This window comes from Natator depressus, chromosome 9 (genome assembly GCF_965152275.1).
Source record: "Natator depressus isolate rNatDep1 chromosome 9, rNatDep2.hap1, whole genome shotgun sequence".
Lineage (NCBI taxonomy): Eukaryota > Metazoa > Chordata > Testudines > Cheloniidae > Natator > Natator depressus.
Genome location: NC_134242.1, coordinates 9,011,985 through 9,035,024, shown reverse-complemented (window position 1 = coordinate 9,035,024; position 23,040 = coordinate 9,011,985). Strand labels below are relative to the sequence as shown.

At 47.1% G+C, this 23,040-nt stretch overlaps 1 protein-coding gene and 1 long non-coding RNA gene across 2 annotated transcripts in view; one reads left to right on the top strand and one right to left on the bottom strand.

Moving 5' to 3' along the window:
- The first annotated feature begins 696 nt into the window (after window positions 1-696).
- Window positions 697-13,858, top strand: LOC141993806 (uncharacterized). Its single transcript, XR_012640945.1, has 3 exons — window positions 697-833; window positions 11,600-11,710; window positions 13,498-13,858. It is a non-coding gene; the product is annotated as an uncharacterized LOC141993806 (long non-coding RNA).
- Window positions 13,859-18,532: 4,674 nt separating this feature from the next.
- Window positions 18,533-23,040, bottom strand: part of KNG1 (kininogen 1) — a 32,284-nt gene continuing 27,776 nt past the window's right edge. The window contains exons 9-10 of the mRNA XM_074962901.1: window positions 22,718-22,801; window positions 18,533-19,377 (exon numbers count right to left, since the gene is read on the bottom strand). Coding sequence (XP_074819002.1) covers window positions 18,565-19,377; window positions 22,718-22,801 — 897 coding nt within the window. The 3' untranslated portion in view covers window positions 18,533-18,564. The remainder of the gene's footprint in view (window positions 19,378-22,717; window positions 22,802-23,040) is intronic.

Here is a 23,040-nt window from a genome sequence, read left to right as displayed (position 1 = left end):
CCTTTCCTTCCTTAAACAAGGAAAATATCTACAGTACGTCTGGAGTATGCTTTTGAAATACTGTGTTTTCGTAAAATATATGTGGTGTTCTGTAGACATGAGAGATACAGTTGTAATAATAGCTAGATGTCTTGAATCCTCTGTTTGATTTGGGGGTCAAATTCTACCCTTCAGATTCTCACCAGAGAATAGAGGAAAAGAGTTGGGTGGTTCAGGCCCTGGACTGGGAGTTGGGAAATGTTGGCTCTATTCCCCACTGTGCCACACACTTGTGTTGTGGCCCTAGGCAAATCATTTAGGGGCTGACAATGCACTGTTGAGGTCGGTGGTTTTGTCATTGGTTTCAACTGGACCAAGACTGGCTCTTTGTATACACTTTAGTTTCCTCTTCTGTAAAGTGGGGATAGTAATAACTCCCTCACAGGGGTTTTGTGAGGGCAAATTAAATGTTTGTGAAGAATGTTGAGATCCTGAATTGGAAGGTGCTTTAGAGTGCAAAGAATAATTAGTTAATGGGAGTTGTGTGCATGTATCTGAGGGCAGAGTTTGTCCTTTTTTAGAGTGCAAAGTATAATTAGTTAATGGGAGTTGTGTGCATGTGTCTGAGGGCAGAGTTTGTCCTTTAGATTGCAATGCAAGAGGAAAGAAAGCTAGAAAAATTAAGCAAGTGACAGCTGCTGCTAACATCCTGAAAGAGTACTGCATTTACATTTATTCTGCAGGCCAAGTGGAACACTTCTGCTCTACAGTGGTACACTGTACTTCTTGTACATCTGTCAGAAGCAGTCTGCAAAAAATAAGAGTGGGGGCTGTCTCAAAAATTCTGAGAAAAGGTAAATTTGAACTTATTGATTAATTTCACCAAAATCTTGACATTGACCTGGTTTTGTTCTCAGTACAATTGAATCCTTCCTGTAATGTATTTATTCTCTTGGTTGTTCAATTTGGCATCCCCAGATGATACCCGAAATTATAATTGCCAATTTAAATTAACTTGGGGGAGGGATAGCTTATTGGTTTGAGCATTGACCTGCTAACCCCAGGGTTGTGAGTTTGTCACGGAGTGTGGGGGAGTCCAGGCCCTGCACCCCTCTTCCTGGGATTCACTGAGACTCTCAGCCAGCCAGTAAAACCGAAGGTTTATTGGACAACAGGAACACAGTCCAAAACAGAGCTTGTGGGGACACCCAGGACCCCTCAGTGAAGTCCTTCTGGGGGAGCAGGGAGCTTAGACCCCAGCCCTGGGGTTCCCTGTGTTCCTCCACCCAGCCCCAAACTGAAACTAAACCCACCGAGCAGGTTCCCTGCTGCAGCCTCCGTCCACATTCCTGGGCAGAGGTGTTACCTCCCCCTCCCCCTCCTGGCTCAGGTGACAGGCTCTCAGGTCTCCCGTCCCCAGGGCACATTCCCAGGTCAACACTCCCCCCTCCCTGCTGCGTCACATCGTCACATCTCTCCCCCCTTCGAGACTGAACTGAGCGGGGTCACTGTGACCAGTGACCTGGGGAAGTTCGGGGCCCCCTCTCCGGGACAGCGCATCCGCTATCAGGTTGGCACTTCCCTTCACGTGGACCACGTCCATGTCGTAATCCTGCAGGAGCAGGCTCCACCTCAGGAGCTTGGCGTTGGCTCCTTTCATCTGGTGCAGCCAGGTCAGGGGAGAGTGGTCGGTGTAGACGGTGAAGTGTCGCCCGAAGAGATAGGGCTCTAGTTTCTTGAGGGCCCACACCATGGCCAGGCACTCCTTCTCGATGGCCGCGTAGTGTTGCTCCCGGGGTAGCAACTTCTTGCTCAGGTACACGATGGGGTGTCTCTCCCCCTTTTCATCCTCCTGCATTAACACCGCCCCCAGTCCCGTGTCGGAGGCGTCGGTGAACACCACAAAGGGCTTGTCAAAGTCTGGGTTTGCTAGAACTGGGCCACTGACCAGAGCCTCCTTCAGCGCCCGGAAAGCCTCCTGGCACTGCTCGGTCCAGACCACCTTGTCTGGCTTCCCCTTCTTGCATAGCTCAATAATGGGGGTGGCTATGGCGCTAAAGTGGGGCACAAATCTTCGGTAGTATCCTGCCATCCCAATAAAGGCTTGGACCTGCTTTTTGGTGTGGGGAGCGGGCCAGTCTCTGATCACCTCCACCTTGGCCGGTTCCGGCTTTAGGCGGCCGCTCCCCACCCGATGGCCCAGGTAAGATACTTCAGCCATCCCCACCTTGCACTTCTCCGCTTTGACAGTCAGCCCAGCCCCCTGGAGTCGGTCCAGCACTTGTCTAACCTGGGACACGTGGTCCTCCCAGGTCTGGCTAAAGACACAGATGTCGTCAATATACGCCACGGCAAAACTCTCCATCCCCCTCAGGAGCTGGTCCACCAGGCGCTGGAAGGTGGCCGGCGCTCCCTTGAGGCCGAAAGGCAGGGTCAGAAACTCATAGAGCCCCAGAGGGGTGATAAAGGCCGATTTCAGCCGGGCATCTGCATCCAGCGGCACTTGCCAGTAGCCCTTTGTAAGGTCCATGGTGGTAAGGTACCGAGCTCCTCCCAGCTTGTCTAGGAGCTCGTCCGGCCTGGGCATGGGGTAGGCATCAGATACAGTGATGGCATTGAGCTTCCGATAGTCCACACAGAACCGGACTGACCCATCCTTTTTGGGGACCAGCACCACCGGCGAGGCCCAAGGGCTGGCCGATGGCTGGATCACCCCCAAAGCCAGCATGTCCCGGACCTCTCTTTCCAGGTCCTGAGCAGTTTTCCCTGTGACTCGGAAGGGGGAGCATGTTATCGGCGGGTGCGACCCTGTCTGCACCCGGTGGACAGTCAGATTAGTGCGTCCAGGCTGGTTGGAAAACAGCTGTCGGTACGGATGCAGCACCCCCCTGACCTCGGCTTGCTGGGCAGGGGTGAGCTGATCCGAGAGGGGGATTGTTTCCAGGGGGGAACCAGCTCTGGTCCCAGGGAATAGATCTACTAAAGGGTCATCTCCCTGCTCCTCCCACTGACCACACACAGCTAACACCACATTCCCCCTGGCATAATATGGCTTCATCATATTCACATGGTACACCCGGCGGTGGTGGGCCCGGTTCGACAGCTCCACCACATAGTTTACCTCATTGAGCTGCTTGACGACCTTGAACGGGCCCTCCCAGGCGGCCTGTAGTTTGTTCTTTCTCACGGGGATGAGAACCATCACCTGATCCCCGGTGGCGTAGGCCCGGGCCCGCGCCGTGCGGTCATACCAGACCTTCTGCTTCCTCTGGGCTCTGGCCAGATTCTCCCTGGCCAGGCCCATGAGTTCAGCCAGTCTCTCTCGGAAGGTCAGGACATACTCCACCACTGACTCTCCATCGGGAGTGGCCTTCCCCTCCCACTCGTCTCTCATCAGGTCCAGGGGGCCCCTCACCCTCCTTCCATATAACAGTTCGAAAGGCGAAAATCCGGTAGACTCCTGGGGCACCTCCCTGTACGCGAACAGCAGGTGAGGTAAGTACTTGTCCCAATCCTGCGGGTGCTGGTTCATAAAGGTTTTCAGCATCATCTTTAGCGTCCCGTTAAACCTCTCCACCAGCCCATTGGACTGGGGGTGATACGCTGAGGCCCAGTCATGCCGGACCCCACATTTCTCCCACAAGCACCGGAGCAGGGCCGACATGAAGTTGGAGCCTTGGTCTGTCAAGACTTCCCTGGGGAACCCCACTCGGCTGAAAATGGTCAGGAGCGCATCTGCCACGGTGTCTGCTTCAATGGAAGCTAAGGGCACTGCCTCGGGGTAGCGGGTGGCGAAATCTACCACCACCAGAATGTATTTCTTCCCCGACCGGGTCGTCTTGCTGAGAGGCCCCACGATGTCCATGGCCACCTTCTGGAAAGGCTCCTCTATGATGGGCAAAGGTCTCAACGCCGCTTTCCCCTTGTCCCGGGCCTTCCCCACCCTCTGACAGGGGTCACAGGATCGGCAATACTGCCGGACGGTGGTAAAGACCCCGGGCCAGTAAAAGTTCTGTAGCAACCTCTGCCGGGTGCGCCGGATTCCCTGGTGCCCTGCGAGGGGGATGTCATGGGCCAGGGACAGGAGCTTGCGGCGGTACTTCTGGGGGACCACCAGCTGCTTCCTGATCCCACAGGACTCCCCTTCCCCTGGGGGAGCCCATTCTCGGTACAGGAACCCCTTCTCCCACAGGAACCTCTCCTGGCAGCCTCTCCTCATGGTCCGTCCCTCACTGAGGTCGGCCAGGTCCCTGAGCTTCTGCAAGGAGGGATCTTTCCTCAACTCGGCCTGGAACTCAGCGGCTGGGGAAGGGATGGGGCCCGGTTCCCCCTCCGTGGCCAGGTCTGAGGCCGCAGCCTCTCTGAGCCGTGCCCCTCGGCGCTCCCTCCCCACCCGAGTAGGGTCTCGCGCCTCCAGTGTGGTACCCTCCCCAGGGTCAGGTCGCAGTGCCCCTCGCCGGCTCTGGCTACGGGTCACAACCAGGGCGGTCTGGGGGTCGCTTGGCCAGTCCTCTAGGTCTCCCCCCCATCAAAACTTCAGTGGGCAAATGGTGGTGTACCCCCACATCCTTGGGGCCCTCCTTGGTCCCCCATTTCAGGTGTACCCTTGCCACGGGCACCTTAAATGGGGTCCCGCCCACCCCCGTCAGGGTCAGGTAGGTGTTGGGCACCACCCGATCTGGGGCCACCACCTCGGGCCGGGCCAGCGTCACCTCCGCGCCCGTATCCCAGTATCCATTGACCTTCCTCCCATCCACCTCCAGGGGAACAAGGCACTCTCTCCGGAGGGACAGCCCCGCACCCACCCTGTAAACCGAGCACCCTGAGTCCAGAGCCTCCAGCCCTCTGGCGGGGCTGGCTGGGGGTACTCTTCCCTCCTGAGCAGGTGGCAAACTGGTAGCCCCCCTTTCCTGGGTCGCCTGCCCCTCGTCCAGCTGAGTCCCTACCCAGTTAACCCTGGGTAGGTTGGGTCTGCTCAGTTTGTCCCTGAGCCCGGGGCACTGGGCCCGTACGTGGCCTCTCTGGCCACAGTGATAGCAGCTCAGGTCACGTTGGTCCCCTCGAACGGGTCGGAGGGGCCCGACACCAGGCGTTCCCCTTTGGAGGGGGTTCTCCCTATTTCCCCGCTGGGAGGCCCCATGGTGACTCTCTCTCTGCATCGGGGGGGGCCTGTTCTTTTGGGACTCCTCCCGGCTACCCCCTGACCGACTGTTCACAAACTCGTCGGCCAGCTGCCCTGCATGCTGGGGGTTCGCGAGCTTTTTGTCCACCAGCCACAGCCTCAGGTCGGACGGGCATTGTTCATACAGGTGCTCCAGTACGATCAGGTCCAGCAGGTCCTCTTTAGTTCGGGCCCCCGCTGTCCACTTGTGGGCATATCCCTGCATCCTGTTGACCAGTTGTAGGTAGGTGACCTCAGGCGTTTTACGCTGACTCCGGAACCTTCTCCGGTACATCTCGGGGGTCAGCCCAAACTCACGGAGCAGGGCCTGTTTGAACAGTTCATAGTCCCCTGCCTCCGCCCCTGTCATCCGGCTGTACACCTCCACGGCTTTGGGGTCCAGTAAGGGGGTGAGGAACTGGAGCCTGTCTGCAGGGTCAACCCTGTGCAGCTCGCAGGCATTCTCAAAGGCCGTCAGGAAGCTATCTATGTCCTCCCCCTCCTTCCGCTGGGCCAGGAAGCACTTATCAAAGCTCCTTGCAGTCTTGGGTCCCCCCGCACTCACCGCAGCCGGGGCCCCACTGCTCCTCAGCCTGGCCAGCTCCAGTTCATGCTGTCTCTGTTTCTCCTTCTCCTGCTGCTCATGTTGACGCTCCCTCTCCTTCTCCTGACGCTCCCTCTCCTTCTCCTCCTGCTCATGTTGACGTTGTTTCTCCTTCTCCTCCTGCTCATGTTGACGTTGTTTCTCCTTCTCCTCCTGCTCATGTTGACGTTGTTTCTCCTCATGTTGACGTTGTTTTTCATGATCCTCCAGCTCCCTCATTTTCCTCTCCCTCTCCCATTCCAGCCGCATCCGCTCCAGGGATGGGGAGCTCCGCTGGGAGGATCCCCTGCTGGCTGCTGGGGTCAGGGGGCCCTCGGTATTCGCTGGGCTTCCCACAACCCCTCCCCCAGGCATAGGTAGGAAGGGTCTCGGGGTGTCCTGGGCAGCAGTCTGACCCCTCCCAGCCTGGTCAGGCCCCAGGGCCCACGCTGCGTCCGCCGGGCGGCTTCCCTCAGGGACAGGGATCGGGTCATCCAAGCGATCCCTCTCCTCCAGCTGGGCAATCAGCTGTTCCTTGGTGGACCTCCCGACGCGCAGCCCCCTCTGCCTGCACAGCTCCACCAGGTCGCTCTTAAGGCGTTTAGCGTACATCTCCCGGCTGGCCACTCGCAGGCCGGGCAGCTGTCCACGGTTTCCAGGAAAAGCCCCTAGTGTGCCAGTCCTTCTTGAGGTCACCACCTCTTTGCCAGGGTCGAGCTGCAGACTCCTCCGCCCCTGGGACCGCTCGCTGCAATCCCCCGGGGGACCCTGTTACTGCAAAAGTCCTTCTCTCTGGTGACACACTCCCAGGGGTTAACCGCCCCCTGAAACCGTCTCTCTCTGAATCTTCAGCACACCTGGTCCCCGTCAATCCCCCTTCGTTTTACTGTTCCCCAGTCACTTACTGCAGGAAGCGCCGTTCACGGGGTGCAGTAGATCCCACCGCTGCCACCAGTTGTCACGGAGTGTGGGGGAGTCCAGGCCCTGCACCCCTCTTCCTGGGATTCACTGAGACTCTCAGCCAGCCAGTAAAACCGAAGGTTTATTGGACAACAGGAACACAGTCCAAAACAGAGCTTGTGGGGACACCCAGGACCCCTCAGTGAAGTCCTTCTGGGGGAGCAGGGAGCTTAGACCCCAGCCCTGGGGTTCCCTGTGTTCCTCCACCCAGCCCCAAACTGAAACTAAACCCACCGAGCAGGTTCCCTGCTGCAGCCTCCGTCCACATTCCTGGGCAGAGGTGTTACCTCCCCCTCCCCCTCCTGGCTCAGGTGACAGGCTCTCAGGTCTCCCGTCCCCAGGGCACATTCCCAGGTCAACACTCCCCCCTCCCTGCTGCGTCACATCGTCACAGAGTTCAATCCTTGAGGGGGCCATTTAGGGATCTGGGGGGAAAAAATTAGGGATTGGTCCTGCTTTGAGTGGGGGGTTGGACTAGATGACCTCCTGAGGTCCCTTCCAACCCTGATATTCTATGATTCTATGAACTTCAGTTTGTACCAAAGTAGTCACATTTACTGGTGCTTATCTAACAATTGCTACAGCCTGGGCCTGCTCACGATGTTGATTCCTTTTAGTGTGGGGTCTTTTTTCCTTTGTTCTGCAGCCATGCAACTCTATCCTACTAATGGTGAAATCTACTGATTGTTCATTGGTAATTAGAATTATAATAATTTACATGTTTCAGAGTAGCAGCCGTGTTAGTCTGTATTCGCAAAAAGAACAGGAGGACTTGTGGCACCTTAGAGACTAACCAATTTATTTGAGCACAAGACTCTATAGATACAAAATTGATGGCAACTATTGAGTGAAGAAATGAAATCTTGGTACATTTCTGTAAACTATGAAGTTTAATGTCTTGTGTGACTTCTGGTTATAGTAGGTTATATACCCAATATTAATTATGAAATCAAATCTTTAAAATAGAGTGTGCTCTTAAAGTAATATATATTTACACCATAAAAGAATAAAAGTGTCCACTGAATGCATCCGATGAAGTGAGCTGTAGCTCACAAAAGCTTATGCTCCAATAAATTTGTTAGTCTCTAAGGTTCCACAAGTCCTCCTTTTCTTTTTGCGAATACAGACTAACACGGCTGCTACTCTGAAAAGTGTCTCACTAACTATGGTGCTATATAAGTAACAACATAAGTGTGAGTAGTTAATCAGACTGCTGTCAGGCTGAAAGGAACAACTGGCTAGCTCTTTATCAGCTGGTAAAACACTGCATAGAAAAGTTCAGGGTTTAAATGTCTTTCCAGGCTTTTATTGTCAGAACATAAAAAAATTAGCTTTAAAACCGGCAGAAAAGAAATGACACAAGGTATTCACCTCTCTGGATTGCAAGCATTCTTTGCTTGTTTTGCCCTTCATGTGTCAGCCAAGTGTAGCAAAAGTTTCCAGCCTCTAGAAGGACAATTTTACTTCCCTCACTGAGTATACTGCAGAGTTTATACGACCTGTCACAATGAGTAAATGTTAACAACAAAGACAGATCACTGCATCATTAACTGTAAACAAACTGTATATTCAGAGCCAAAACATGCACCATTATCAGAGCTAACCTACATTTCTACAGGATCAAAGTTTTCTGTTGAGCCTTTATTTTTCTAACAAAATGTGAGGTAGTAGATAAAGTAGGTGACTGAGGATCAGAACTCCTGAATTCTATTCCCGGCACTGTTACAGACTCACTATGAGACTATGGGTGAGTAATTTCAACTCTCTGCACCTCAGTTTCACCTGGTTTATAAAATAGGAATAACAATCCTTTCCTGACTCACGGGGATTTCTTAGATTGTGAGCAGTTCAGGACAGAAATCATGTTTTTATGTGTGTATTCTTACACCGTCTGGCCCAATGGAGCACCCCATTCTGAGTGGGGCCTTTAGGTACTACCACAATCTAAATATTAACAAATAACAATAAGGGACATTGTGAGGCTTAATTATCTGATGTTTATAAAAACTCTTTGAGATCTTTGGATGAAAGATGCTATCTAGGCTCTGTCTGTATTACATCTTTTTAACCAGTTAGTGGCATAGGTGGTGGTAAACATGTCCACAGAACTAAGAGTGTTTCCCCCAGGCTTTCAGTAGTTGTCTTCATGTAACTTTCTGGTGTAGTGTTTATGTGGTGGTGTCAAGGTTCCTCCCCCACTCTGAACTCTAGGGTACAGATGTGGGGACCTGCATGAAAAACCTCCTAAGCTTATCTTTACCAGCTTAGGTCAAAACTTCCCCAAGGTACAAAATATTCCACCCTTTTGTCCTTGGATTGGCTGCTACCACCACCAAACAAATACTGGTTACTGGGGAAGAGCTGTTTGGACATGTCTTTCCCCCCAAAATACTTCCCAAAACCTTGCACCCCACTTCCTGGACAAGGTTTGGTAAAAAGCCTCACCAATTTGCCTAGGTGACTACAGACCCAGACCCTTGGATCTTAAGAACAATGAACAATCCTCCCAACACTTGCACCCCCCCTTTCCAGGGAAATGTTGGATAAAAAGCCTCACCAATTTGCATAGGTGACCACAGACCCAAACCCTTGGATCTGAGAACAATGAAAAAGCATTCAGTTTTCTTACAAAAAGACTTTTAATAGAAATAGAAGTAAATAGAAATAATAAAAAAAAAAATCCCCCCTGTAAAGTCAGGATGGTAGATACCTTACAGGGTAATTAGAGTCAAAACATAGAGAACCCCTCTAGGCAAAAACCTTAAGTTACAAAAAAGATACACAGACAGAAATAGTTATTCTATTCAGCACAATTCTTTTCTCAGCCATTTAAAGAAATCATAATCTAACACGTACCTAGCTAGATTACTTACTAAAAGTTCTAAGGCTTCATTCCTGGTCTATCCCCGGCAAAGACAAAATATAGACAGACACACATACCCCCTTTGTTTCTCTCCCTCCTCCCAGCTTTTGAAAATATCTTGTCTCCTCATTGGTCATTTTGGTCAGGTGCCAGCGAGGTTACCTTTAGCTTCTTAACCCTTTACAGGTGAGAGGAGATTTCCTCTGGCCAGGAGGGATTTTAAAGGGGTTTACCCTTCCCTTTCTATTTATGACAGGTGGTTTTTGAAGTATAGTTAGGGCTGCCAAGAGATGCCTTTGGGGACCAATCCTCCTTTCCAGCTGTCCTTGCAGTAGGACTTTCTAGAGTGCTGCTTGTACCACACTATGTTCATGGCCTTTGGGCACAGTGGTCCTGACTGCCCCCGAACAAATAGGTGTAAATGATTACATGAGGTGCAAGGCAGTGGAGAATCAGGCCCTCTATCTGTAGCTCAGGTACTATGTAATAGCTCCCCAGATTTTCCCAGAATGCACTAATACAGACTCAGCAGTTTGGTAAGTGTAGATGCACAAACATAGTTGTCATAAGAAGAAAAGGAGGACTTGTGGCACCTTAGAGACTAACCAATTTATTTGAGCATGAGCTTTCGTGAGCTACAGCTCCGATGAAGTGAGCTGTAGCTCACGAAAGCTTATGTTCAAATAAATCGGTTAGTCTCTAAGGTGCCACAAGTACTCCTTTTCTTTTTGTGAATACAGACTAACAGGGCTGTTACTCTGAAACCTGATAGTTGTCATAGAGTTGTGTTGTGAAAAAAGCTACTGTTTGGACACAACAGTGTTTGTTTGTTGTAAGTGATTCAGATGACAGTTTCACAAACTAATTACCAAAATAGAGCACAAGAGCACAGCATAAGTCAAATAATAGACTGCTCTGATGGCTCAGTTTTGGACCACACTCATCATCCAATAATGTGAAGCTTTTTGCTGAGAGTTTTAATATAGTCATGTGCCAAATATTTCTTTGAAGCCAGGAAAACAAAACTGAAAAAAAACACGCAGTCTCTCAAACCTCATATGCTGCTATGCAGATTAGAGGGTATAGTCTCATAGTGTGCAGAACTTTTTGCACAAAATACTTGGAGTGGTGCAGCAAATTAGGGCGTTAGCAAGTAGTTACAGTGGCAATCGTTAGCGCTAACCCAGGACATGCACTTTAGCACAACATGTCACAGTCGTCAGCAGTAACCAGTAGCCTTTATTCCTTACACAGCAGGAACCAGAAATGACAATTCATATTGGACTACAGAAATGTATTAATTACTTTATCTCCTGTGTGTCACAATGCTTCCTTTAAAAGCCTCTAGTGATGTGTGTTTGAGTCTCGTATAGTGATTTTTTTGCTATCATATTTGGCATTTATTTGCACCCCATTTTTGATTAATTTGTAAGTGGGGGAACCTGGGAAATGTCCCTTTCTAACCAATCTGTTTCCTGGCTGTAGATGTTCAATAGCCTCCCAGTCAGGGAATATTTCATTTCTCTGCTAAGTACTGTTCTGTAGCTTGTATTATTATTTCCAAATATACTCTGATGCACAATTTACCTTGGTCTGAAACTGCAAGACCTTTATGTGGCTTTACACCTTCTCTTCCTCCAGGAATTTCACAACTAAATCACTGATCTCATATAGGTGTCATGGTGAATAAAGACTCATTCAATATATGCACGCAATATTTAAAACTCTTTCAGGACCTCACTGGGACATGATATTTTATCTTTTGGCTATGGACCCAAAATTGATAGAATTTCTTTTTCATAAATGTATGACTAAATCTGGGAAAGCTCAGTATGTAACACAGATGAAGATGGTTATAAATGGTTTATTCTAAATACATTAAAGGAATTTTCTCATTTCCTCTAATGCCTTTCATTAGTGAGAACAAAATTTAGCTAGCTGGGAAACACATCTTGGCAATCCTAAAGAACAAATTCACTTGCAAAATGTACATTGAAATTGTATTTGCTAACATACTGTGCAAACGAATCATGCCTCTGTATGCTGACTGAAGGAACTGAAAGTGAGAGATGCAAGGGATCGCTGCCTCCAAGTTGCTGTTGCCATAGAACTGCTGCTGCTGCTCAAGAAAAAACTGCAGCATGGATTTCCTCTGCCACTGAAGGTAAAAAGAGGGCACAGCAAAGACTGGGGGAGGGGTAGAGAGCAAGTGGGTGTCCTTGCTGTCTAAAAAAGGTCATTCAGTTTCAGTGTTTGTGGGGCAGAAATGCTGGTGCAAAAGAAAAAAAACTATCTTAACTGCTTAGGGTGGCAAGAGTGACAAGGAAGCACACCCCCCTGCTCTCTGGAGGAGACACTGCAAAGGAAGGAGGGAGAACTTAGAAGAGTTGCTACTTTATCATTTAGAAACTGTTTGCGGCTGCTTCTGAGATAATTACCATTTGACACTGCTGTACTATAAATATTATCCTAATGAGCAAAGGCAACTGTGAAAGATATCCAGTATGGTGGATTGGCAACAAGAAAAAGTAATGCTAAATACCCAATATAATGTTGAACACATCAGTGCTGTGTGTATAAAGATGGTTTAATTGTTGTTTACTATTATGGCTATTAAATGTTCAGCGCCCTGAGTGCCTCCCTAAGAAGGGTGGACACAATTTATAATACAATTGTTATGATGGATCGGTGTCTGGAAATGCCTTAGATTAGATACATGTCACTGCTAAATATTGGTGAGTACTCAAAAACACTTTTGTCGGTTGTCGAGAGTCAAGAAGTGGCTTCAGACTTGCAGAGTGGAATTCTGCAAAGTGGTTGAGGCTTGCAGTGTAGAGTCCTCAATGAGCCTTTCATAAGCGGCTTTTGTTGAATTCTCCACATCTGCTTAGCCTCTCTGTCATATCTAGCAGTTCTTTGCTCTCCTCATCTCCCATGGGCTCTCACTGGTTCTCCACTCCATCAGAGATCCATTGCAGGCAGATTTAGCTATATGTTTTATGCAACAGACCCTATATGATAGGAAGCCAGGTCTGTCCCTTGCTAAAGCCAGTGTATGTTGCTCTGGTGGCTTAATGGGGCTTAACGGGGCCTTAAAGATGGTAAAAACAGACCTAATAGAATATTTCCAGTGTACCAATTCCCCAAGCCACCCTGAGTGTAGTGGCATGCGGCATACCAAAAGTGTGGCCAAGGCAGGAGGAATCAGATGATAATTTGCTATCGTCTCAGGTCCTCTCCTTCTAGGACCTCCTTTTCTACCAGTCTGCCCCCGAGGACTGCCTTTAGCGCTGATCTCCTTCCCCTCAATCATCAATGGGACCTCCTGTTTCTGCTGGGGTCAGAGAGGGAGTGAGCAGAGCGCTGTGCATTCCAGCCATTCTGGCCTATAGATCAGTCAGTTGGCAGCTTTGGGAAGCTGCTGTAAGGGTATGTCTACACTGCAGCTGGGAGGTGTAATTCCCAGCTCAGTAGACATGCATGCGCTAGTTCTGCTTGAGCTAACGCACTAAAAGATAGTAGCATGACTGCGGTAGCTCGGGCTAGCCACCCGAGTATGTACCCAGGGAGTCAAGTGGGATTAGTATGAGTTAGGTGCCCAAGTACAAGCCTGCCTGGGGTGCTGCGTATGCACTCTGGTTGCTTGCCTGTGCTGAAGTCCATGCTGCCATGTCTGCACTACTGCTCTTACTGATGCTAGCTAAATTAAAACTAGCACGGGCATGCCTACCTGAGCTACAATCATACCTTCATTTGAAAGGCCCTCAGTGCCTGAACAAGATATTTTAGTTGAATGGTTTTATGATTGCTAAAGTGACCCAGTTTGTGTTATCCCTAGACACATTCTGTAACCCAGTTGTTTTATGAGGCAAGCACTAGGGTAGCAGATACTTTATGCATTTCTAGGGAATGGGGGCATATTCTAATATATCCTGTTTTTGTTTGTTTTAGCTAATACCCAACTAGTGGAGCTGCTGGTATGTGTGGGTGGAGGGGAAGCCAGCTACAGAAGATTTGCTGCTCGCTGTGACATTTTACAAATAAATCTCTCTCATTGAAAGTGAGTGGCAAGAAATATATTTCTGCTGGCACGCCAGGGATCAAAATAAGAAGCAGAAGAGTGTTCATCTCCATTTAAATTTCTTTGTACGTGTCTGACTATTTTTTTCAAGCTCGTGAGCTACAGAGTTTGGCTACATTAGCTAAATTGTTTGTTTAAATGTGTTATTGCTGTCACTGTTCTACTGATTATTGCTTGCACTCCTCCTTGAAGCCATTAGTAAACTTGAATCAACCCTGACAGTTGATCTTATAGTAATCTGAGCACCGCATTAAAAAAAGTCCTCTCTGGGGTAAAGGCAGATAGAAAGGTGTCCCTCTATCCCAGTCTCTTGGCCAGCTTTGTATGTTCACTGTCTACATTTTTTGCTTTGTATGTGTGGTTTCCATTCCAACGTGGGGTAGTGTTTGACAGCTGAGTGGTTTCCTTCGGGCTCCAGAAGTAAATGCATCTGGTGGAACATGTAGCATCGCTTGTTGAATCCTTTACAGCAACTTTTCACAAAAGAAAGTTGTTTTGGTTGTCAGTTCTTCGAGTCATGAGGCAAGTACACTTCTTTGGCACAGATCCTGTCTCTTCGAATGGTTCTGATATGCTGGGAGTCTCTTTGAACCAAAGCTAGGCTTATATACAAAGTAAGCACTCTGCGCTTTCGAGGGCCCAGTAATTTAATGCCCGTCTGTCAACTTGCAGGCTAGCTTCTGATTTGGAATGAAAATAGAGGTAGAATAATCAGTGCCAAGCCGCCATGACAGGCAGCAGATCTACAGTGTGGGGCAACTCATATCCATCTCCCCATAATTCATAAGGGTGGCCTTACTTTGAAGTTTGTGTCCAGTATTTCACTGAGCAGCAGACTGAGACCAGCACAGTAGCAGCATTAACATCAGTACTCATTGTGACAACATGCCTTATCTAATTAGGAAAACCCTCACTTTTTCCTGCTTACGGCAGCCTTCCTCTTTTATTTTAGTATGCGGTAGAATCATCTTGTAGTGAAGTCAGTTTTTAATAGAACAACTTCCCTTTAAGCAAACATTCTGTGCACTGTAATTGAGATTGCAGGGGCTGATTCATCCTTGTACGGTTTTGCATGAGGAATAGAATTCAGGGTTTTATTGTATGTGGCCCACATGTGTAACCAGACTCTGGAATAAAAATATCAGATCTTTCCAGTGTTTTGTAAGAGTAACTGAGAAACCTGATCACTAGTAACTGCAGGGCGGCCCCTGTCTATAGTGCAGTAGGGGTAAAATGTAATTGTGATTTGGCACCTTTTAATAGGGTGACCAGATGTCCCGATTTTGTAGGGACAGTCCCGATTTTTGGGTCTTCTTCTTATATAGGTTCCTATTACCCCCCTCCCCATCTCTATTTTTCACATTTGCTGTCTGGTCACCCTACCTTTTAAAAACCCACTTTGCACTCATGGCTGCGACTCCTGAATCAGGAGCTGGCATCCAGCTGAGTTTCTCATTCTTGAATGGATGACTGGAATACATGTTTGATTCTATGATTCCTCTTTGCGTGGAATCATGTGATGTTGTCCCTCTGATGTCATGGTCCCTCCAATGCAATTACCAATCAGAGTATAGCTTCTCAGACCGAGGAGACAGTTCAGCAGCCCTTACACTCAAAAGTCCCATCTCTGGATTTCTGTAGAAATCAGAATGTAAGCTTTCTGGTGCAGGGAGTATGTCTTAATTTTATAGTTATAAAATGACATGTACACTTACAGTGTGCAAAAAGAACAGGAGTACTTGTGGGGCTGCCCACGAAAGCTTATGCTCAAATAAATTCGTTAGTCTCTAAGGTGCCACAAGTCCTCCTGTTCTTTTTGCGGATACAGACTAACACGGCTGCTACTCTGAAACTTATAGTGTGGCATTTTGTACATAATAATTGGGCAAGCTTTCTTTGCGTGCTGAAAGAGATTCAGCATTAAACAAGGAGGTGCATAGGTGTGGTGTGTTTATCTGCATAAACACATGCTGATAACACACTGGCACAGAGGACAGTCCTGAGTGCTAAGCTTCCTGGCTTTTTACCTGTAACCAGAAAGTCCTACTAAATAGGAAATTGTCAAATCAATTCAGAAAAACTGCCATCTACTGGCCAAGGTAGAGATGTACTTGCTCAGGCATTAGGTCTTCTCCTTTGTCATATATGTACAGTTTTACGAAGCATAACTCAATAATAATAGCTTGTAGTTCCATAGAGCCTATCATCAGTCAGAAATAGAGCTGATCAAAAATTTTCAGATGGAATGTTGTTCTGTTGGCAACTGCCATTTCCCCTCATTCAAAACTTTGCAAGGAATGTCAATTTTGACAATTTCATTTTGGGGCAAAAACAATTGAAACAAAGTATTTTGATAATGATGAAACTTTTTTTTTACATTTTTGAAATATAACATCCCTGTGCCCTTTTACTCCTATTTCACCCCCAACCCCAATTCTTACCCCTTTCTTCTCCCCTACTGCTATCCCCCCTTGCTCTTGCTAGTGACCCCACCCAACTCCTGCCCCTGTCTCCCCACTCTGCTTCTATTTTCCCCTGCCCGAATCCTGTCCCTGTTCTCTTCCCTCTGCTCCTGCCCCGTCCTCATTCTCTGCTTATATTCCCCCACTCCTGTTCTGATCCCCCTCAGCTCCTAAACCCCTTCTTCTCCAGGCTCCGATTCTCTTTCCTCCCACCAAGCTCCTGCATCTCTCCCCGCACCCTGTATCTCTTCCACACACATCCCATCCCCCTGCACTCCAGTCAGGGTGCTTCCTCCTCGTCCTCCTCCTTGCTGCTTGGGGGTCAGTTGCAGGAAAATTGTGAACACAGGAGAGACATTCTCCCTGATAGCAGTTCTGGTGCTAGTTCCACAATGGCCCTGGCAGCCAGGAGGCACAACTGTAGGGAAAGTCCATCTCAACTCATGAAAACCTGGCTGGAGCATGAATAGTCCAGATGGAATCTTCAGAGAATTTCATTGCCAAATGCTAACAAACCTCTTCTGAGTATGTGCCATTTGCGATTTTTCAGAGGCTTATAACTTGGCCAAATTTGGTTGGATTTTCATGGGCATGGCAAAAGACACATTTTTGACACCAGCGTGACCCCTCCCCCCCGATCCCTGTCAATTTTTAAGTCTTTGTTCCAAAGCACTAAGGTTCTAGAGCTTTCCAGCAAAACGGTTGTAATAGGTTGTTTTTTTTAAAACATGGGCAAAACAATGTATTTTTCCCTAACCTCGTTCTCCAAAATGGCTGAACCATTTTAGCTGAAACTTTCAAAATAAATAAAATAAAAAAATTAGCTTTTGGCAGACACCCAACATGGAAAATATCAGCCTGAACAATTTACATTTGGAAGAGTTAAAAGCAACAGAAAACAGTATTTTATAGTGGAAAGTGTCAGACAGCCTTAATTATAGACTGTCACTTCTAATTAGGGCCCTACCAAATTAACAGTCCATTTTGGTCAATTTCACGGTGATAGGATTTTAAAAATCGTAAATTTCATGATTTCAGATATTTAAAAATGAAATTTCACAGTATTGTAATTGTAGGGGTCCTGACCCAAAAAGGAGTTGTTGGGGTGGGAGGTCACAAGATTATTGTGGCGGGGGGAGGGGGGGCGGGGGGTTGCAGTACTGCTCCACTTACTTCTGCACTGCTGCTGGTGGTGGAGGTGCCTTCAGAGCTGGACAGCTGGAGAGCAACAGCTGCTGGCTGGGACCCCAGCTCTGAAGACACAGCCATTGCCAGCAGCAGCACAGAAGTAAAGATGGCATGGTATGGCACTGCCACCCCTACTTCTCTGCTGCAACCTTCAGAGCTGGACTCTTAGTCTGCAGCCACCGCTCTCCGGCCGCCCAGCTCTGAAGGCAGTGCAGAAGTAAGGGTGGCAATACAGTGACCATCCTAAAATAACCTTGCCACTTCCCTGCAACTCCCTTTTGGGTCAGGACCCCCAGTTTGAGAAATGCTAGTCTCCCCAGAGAAATCTGTGCAATATAGGCTAAAAGCATATAAAAGATCAGATTTCACAGAGGGAGACCAGATTTCACAGTCCGTGATCTGTTTTTCATGGATGTGAATTTGGTAGGGCCCTACCTATATTACTGTTACCAGACCTAAAGTGTCTGAGCACCTTTGCCACATGAAAGTCTCTCAGTTGCAGTGGCAGTTCCATATAGAATAGTTAATATTTTCTATACCGAAAATAGTTATGTAGCTTTGAAAATTTATTCTAGTAGGAACCTGCATCAGTGAGAACTGGATTCTCTGAGCTGCCCTCTAACATCTCTTCCAAGAAGAGAACCTGCTAAGTGAAGTACTGGCGGAAATGTTAATTGGAGTAAAGAAATTAACAAGTCATACATTTTCCTTTTATTTTGTTATTTTGTATTCTCCAAAAATTTGTCAGTCCTGCAGAGATGAAAAATATGGTTTTAAACCTCTAAGGAAGGGATTCTCACCCTGTTTCATACTGTGCCTTCTTTTCAAGCTTCATTTGACAGGGTCTCCTCAGATGACTCCCAGAATTTTTTGAACCGGTTCCCACGATGTTTCAAACATGGTGTGATGGAATCTGTGCAGTGGTACCTAGTGTGTTTCTAACATCTGAGGTGAGGATGATGAGTTGCGAGTAACTGAATAAATCTACTTCAGCAGAAAACTAGAGAAAAGTGGCCTGACTTTCCTCTCACTTACACTTTTTCTATGCCAGTATAACTCATTGATTTCAATGGAGTTACTCCTGATCTACACCTTTGTAAGGGGAGAGTCAGGCTCAGAGAATTGGCTCATGCTCTCAATTCCTCCAGAAAACTGCTGATGACCCTCCTAAGTATCATAGCTAACAAGATGAGAACCACTGCTCTACAATTTTATACGTTTCTAAAGAAAATAATTTTTATGATTTCCTGTTCGTTGCCTAAAAAAATGGACCATAAACTGTTTGAATTACAGTAGAGAATCCATGAGGCTAAAATCATCCAAGACCTGGGGGGGTAGTGTGTATTTTTCTGTCTCTGGGTTTGTGTCTTCAGATAGATGAGGTAAAAGATCCTCATTTGTCAGTACTTTACGTTTGTTAGTAGTAGTTGAGAGGTCTGTGATTGGTTTCCATGGCTTTCCAGGACACTTTGGGACAGATGGTTCTGGGAGATCTGGCAACCCACCAAATAAAGGAATATCAGAAATAATTCCAGGGCTGTCTGGTTCTGCAGGGAGATCAGGGATCTCAGTAAAACCATCTGTTAGAGTACTAGGCAGCACATCTAGCTCTACCAGATCAGGCTTATGAGATTGTATTTCCTTTTGGTTAGTGACCTTGTCATGGGATTCTTCAGAAGACTCTTCTGTTGAATGTTCACATTTGTCCTTTATCTTATGTTTTCCGTGCCCGTGCCCACGTCCATGTTTATCCTCATGTTCTGATCCACACCCAATATCATGTCTGCGCCTGTGTTCATCCTTATGCCCATGTCCACGCTTGCATTCATGTTCTGGTCCATGCCCAATATCATGTCTGCACCCATGTTCATCCTCATGTCCACGTCTATGATCATATTCTGGTCCATGCCCAATATCATGTCTGTGCCCCTGTTTATGTGCTGATTCATGCCTAATATCTTCTCCTGACCCTTTGCCACGGCCTTGTCCTTCTCTAGGTCCCTTTTCATTTTTAATTTGGGGTGTGTATTGAACAGTTTTAGCTTCCACAGCTAGAGATCGGAAAGGAGTAAAGCCTGGAGGCCTTCTCATCAATAGATTCTAAAAAGGAACAGGAGATATTAGACGAATATATTGCAATAATATTATTATCTACACATAGTACACCATTTGGAACAATTCCGCTTGTGGTTGCAATGTAAGAGGTAGACCTCTCTTGCCAAATTTTTTTTAAAATAGTGCTTAAAAAGAAGGTGGTGGGGGAGGGGGGTACTTTGTTGACTGCCTGCCTTAGTTTCAAATATTTGAGAACTAGCAAATTGCAGATGATGTGTAAATGTGAGTCAATAAACAAAAATATGTTGTTAACAGATCTTGTGAACTAAGCTAGATAGTCATGTGTATTTATAAGGGTGATAATAACAACACTTCATAGTGTTTTAGAAATTCTAGCTAAATAAAACACTTCACCCATCACTGAAATCCAGCCACCTTTAGGATGGAATAGTACAGCATTCAACCATTGTTCAGGGAAGTTTATGGTGAAGCCAGTATAATATGATCTGCAGTGTAGACCTAGCTGGAGAGGACATCTGCAGTCAATACAGAACAAATACGATGACCCAAATTCCAGAAGTTTATTTTTATATCCTTTCTCTGAGACCACCAAGCTCTGACACAGATACAGGGCTGGATAATGGTTGGATGGGGAGGAGGAGGAGGATCTGATGGAAATGTCTCCTGAAAACAAATCTACAAATCCAGGCCCATCCTGCCAGGCAAAAGGGGATCTGGACTGATACCTGCTGCCCTACTAATGTGCAAAGATCAGCAGACATTGTGGAGATTTGTTTATCTCCCCAAAATGGTAATTCCTCCCTCCCCCCGCCCCCAGTTTGCAAACACAATCAACACTACAAAAAGAAGGATTCTGGGTGGACTCCTCCTGAAGGTCGAAACAACAGACTGGACTTCCACATAGAATGCTTCCGCTGACGTGCACGGGCTGAAATTGTGGAAAAGCAGCATCACTTGCCCCATAACCTCAGCCGTGCAGAACACAATGCCATCCACAGCCTCAGAAACAACTCTGACATCATAATCAAAAAGGCACTACTGACTTCCTGAGGAAACTACAATCCATCGGTGATCTTCCTGAAAACACCATCCTGGCCACTATGGATGTAGAAGCCCTCTACACCAACATTCCACACAAAGATGGACTACAAGCCGTCAGGAACAGTATCCCCGATAATGTCACGGCAAACATGGTGGCTGAACTTTGTGACTTTGTCCTCACCCACAACTGTTTCACATTTGGGGACAATGTATACCTTCAAACCAACGGCACTGCTATGGGTACCCGCACGGCCCCACAGTATGCCAACATTTTTATGGCTGACTTAGAACAACGCTTCCTCAGCTCTCGTCCCCTAACGCCCATACTCTACTTGCGCTATATTGATGACATCTTCATCATCTGGACCCATGGAAAAGAAGCCCTTGAGGAATTCCACCATGATTTCAACAATTTCCATCCCACCATCAACCTCAGCCTGGTCCAGTCCACACAAGAGATCCACTTCCTGGACACTACGGTGCTAGTAAACGATGGTCACATAAACACCACCCTATATCAGAAACCTACTGACCGCTATTCCTACCTACGTGCCTCCAGCTTTCACCCAGATCACACCACACGATCCATTGTCTACAGCCAAGTTCTACAATACAACCGCATTTGCTCCAACCCCTCAGACAGAGACAAACACCTACAAGATCTCTATCAAGCATTCTTACAACTACAATACCCACCTGCTGAAGTGAAGAAACAGATTGACGTACCCAGAAGTCACCTACTACAGGACAGGCCCAACAAAGAAAATAACAGAACACCATTAGCCATCACCTTCAGCCCCCAACTAAAACGTCTCCAACGCATCATCAAGGATCTACAACCTATCCTGAAGGATGACCCATCACTCTCTCAGATCTTGGGAGACAGGCCAGTCCTTGCTTACAGACAGCCCCCCAACCTGAAGCAAATACTCACCAGCAACCACATACCACACAACAGAACCACTCACCCAGGAACCTATCCTTGCAACGAAGCCCGTTGCCAACTGTGTCCGCATATCTATTCAGGGGACACCATCGTATGGCCTAATCACATCGGCCACACTATCAGAGGCTCGTTCACCTGCACATCTACCAATGTGATATATGCCATCATGTGCCAGCAATGCCCCTCCGCCATGTACATTGGTCAAACTGGACAGTCTCTACATAAAAGAATAAATGGACACAAATCAGATGTCAAGAATTATAACATTCATAAAGCAGTCGGAGACCACTTCAATCTCTCTGGTCACTCGATTACAGACCTAAAAGTCGCAATATTACAACAAAAAGACTTCAAAAACAGACTCCAACGAGAGACTGCTGAATTGGAATTAATTTGCAAACTGGATACAATTAACTTAGGTTTGAATAGATTGGGAGTGGATGGGTCATTACACAAAGTAAAACTATTTCCCCATGTTTCTTCTCCTCCCCCCCATTCCTCAGACGTTCTTGTCAACTGCTGGAAATGGCCCACCTTGACTACAAAAGGTTTTCTCCTCCCTCCCCCCCTCCTCCGCCCCCCCGCTCTGCTGCTGGTAATAGCTCATCTTAAGTGATCACTCTCCTTACAGTGTGTATGGTAACACCCATCGTTTCATGTTCTCTGTGTCTATAAATCTCCCCACTGTATTTTCCACTGGATGCATCCGATGAAGTGAGCTGTAGCTCATGAAAGCTTATGCTCAAATAAATTTGTTAGTCTCTAAGGTACCGCAAGTACTCCTTTTCTTTTTACAATCAACATAGACATCTATGGGGATTGATGGTGCTCAGCATCTCACAGAATTGAGCATGACAGATCCTGCAAAGAACCAACCATCAGGCAGGCAGAATAGTCTCTATACTCATGGTAATGTTGCTCTCTTATTCTGCACCTTCTGCAGTTTAGTGTATGTCTAAACTGCATCTGGAAGTGAGCTCCCCAGTCCAGGACCACAGACTTGTGTTAGCAGGACTCCTGCTACTGCGTTGAAAATAATATCTGTGTAGACAGTGCTTTGAAATTGTGACCTGGGCTGCGAGGCTTGCTTCTAGATGCAGTGTAAATGTATCCTTACTTAGCCCAGCATCTCATCTCAAGCATTGCATTAGCTCAGCCTAGGTCACTGAGGTCAGAGGGCGAGAGGAATGGTCACATTACTAAGATGATTAAAAGTGACCATTTCCCTTTCTTTAAAAATACAAGATATGAGCTAATCTGAGAACTGGATGTTCTGGGAGACAGATAAAGGGATATAAATATTTTCCCACTACAAATTTTGCGTCTAGCGTTGTAAGTAATCTGAAATGAAATAATATATTTATTGAGAATTCGTACCTCCTCTTCGGCGCAGCTAACCTTGGGGCGTATTGTCTTTGTCCAGGGTATCACATAAACTTGTGCTGTGCATAGCAAAGGTTTCTGTCACCAAATAAACAAACAAACAAATAAATAAAGCCAACATGGGCTCTTAAAACAAGAGTATGTCACAAACATGAGAACAGACTGATGTATGAATAAGGCTATACAATTTTAGTGACCCTTTTAAAAACCTTATTATATTTGGAGCTTTATGTGAATATCTGTGGAATCCATCTGTCTTATCTGTTCAACTCATAATGCTAATTCTCAGCACTTTCATCTCCAAAGTACTTTACAAG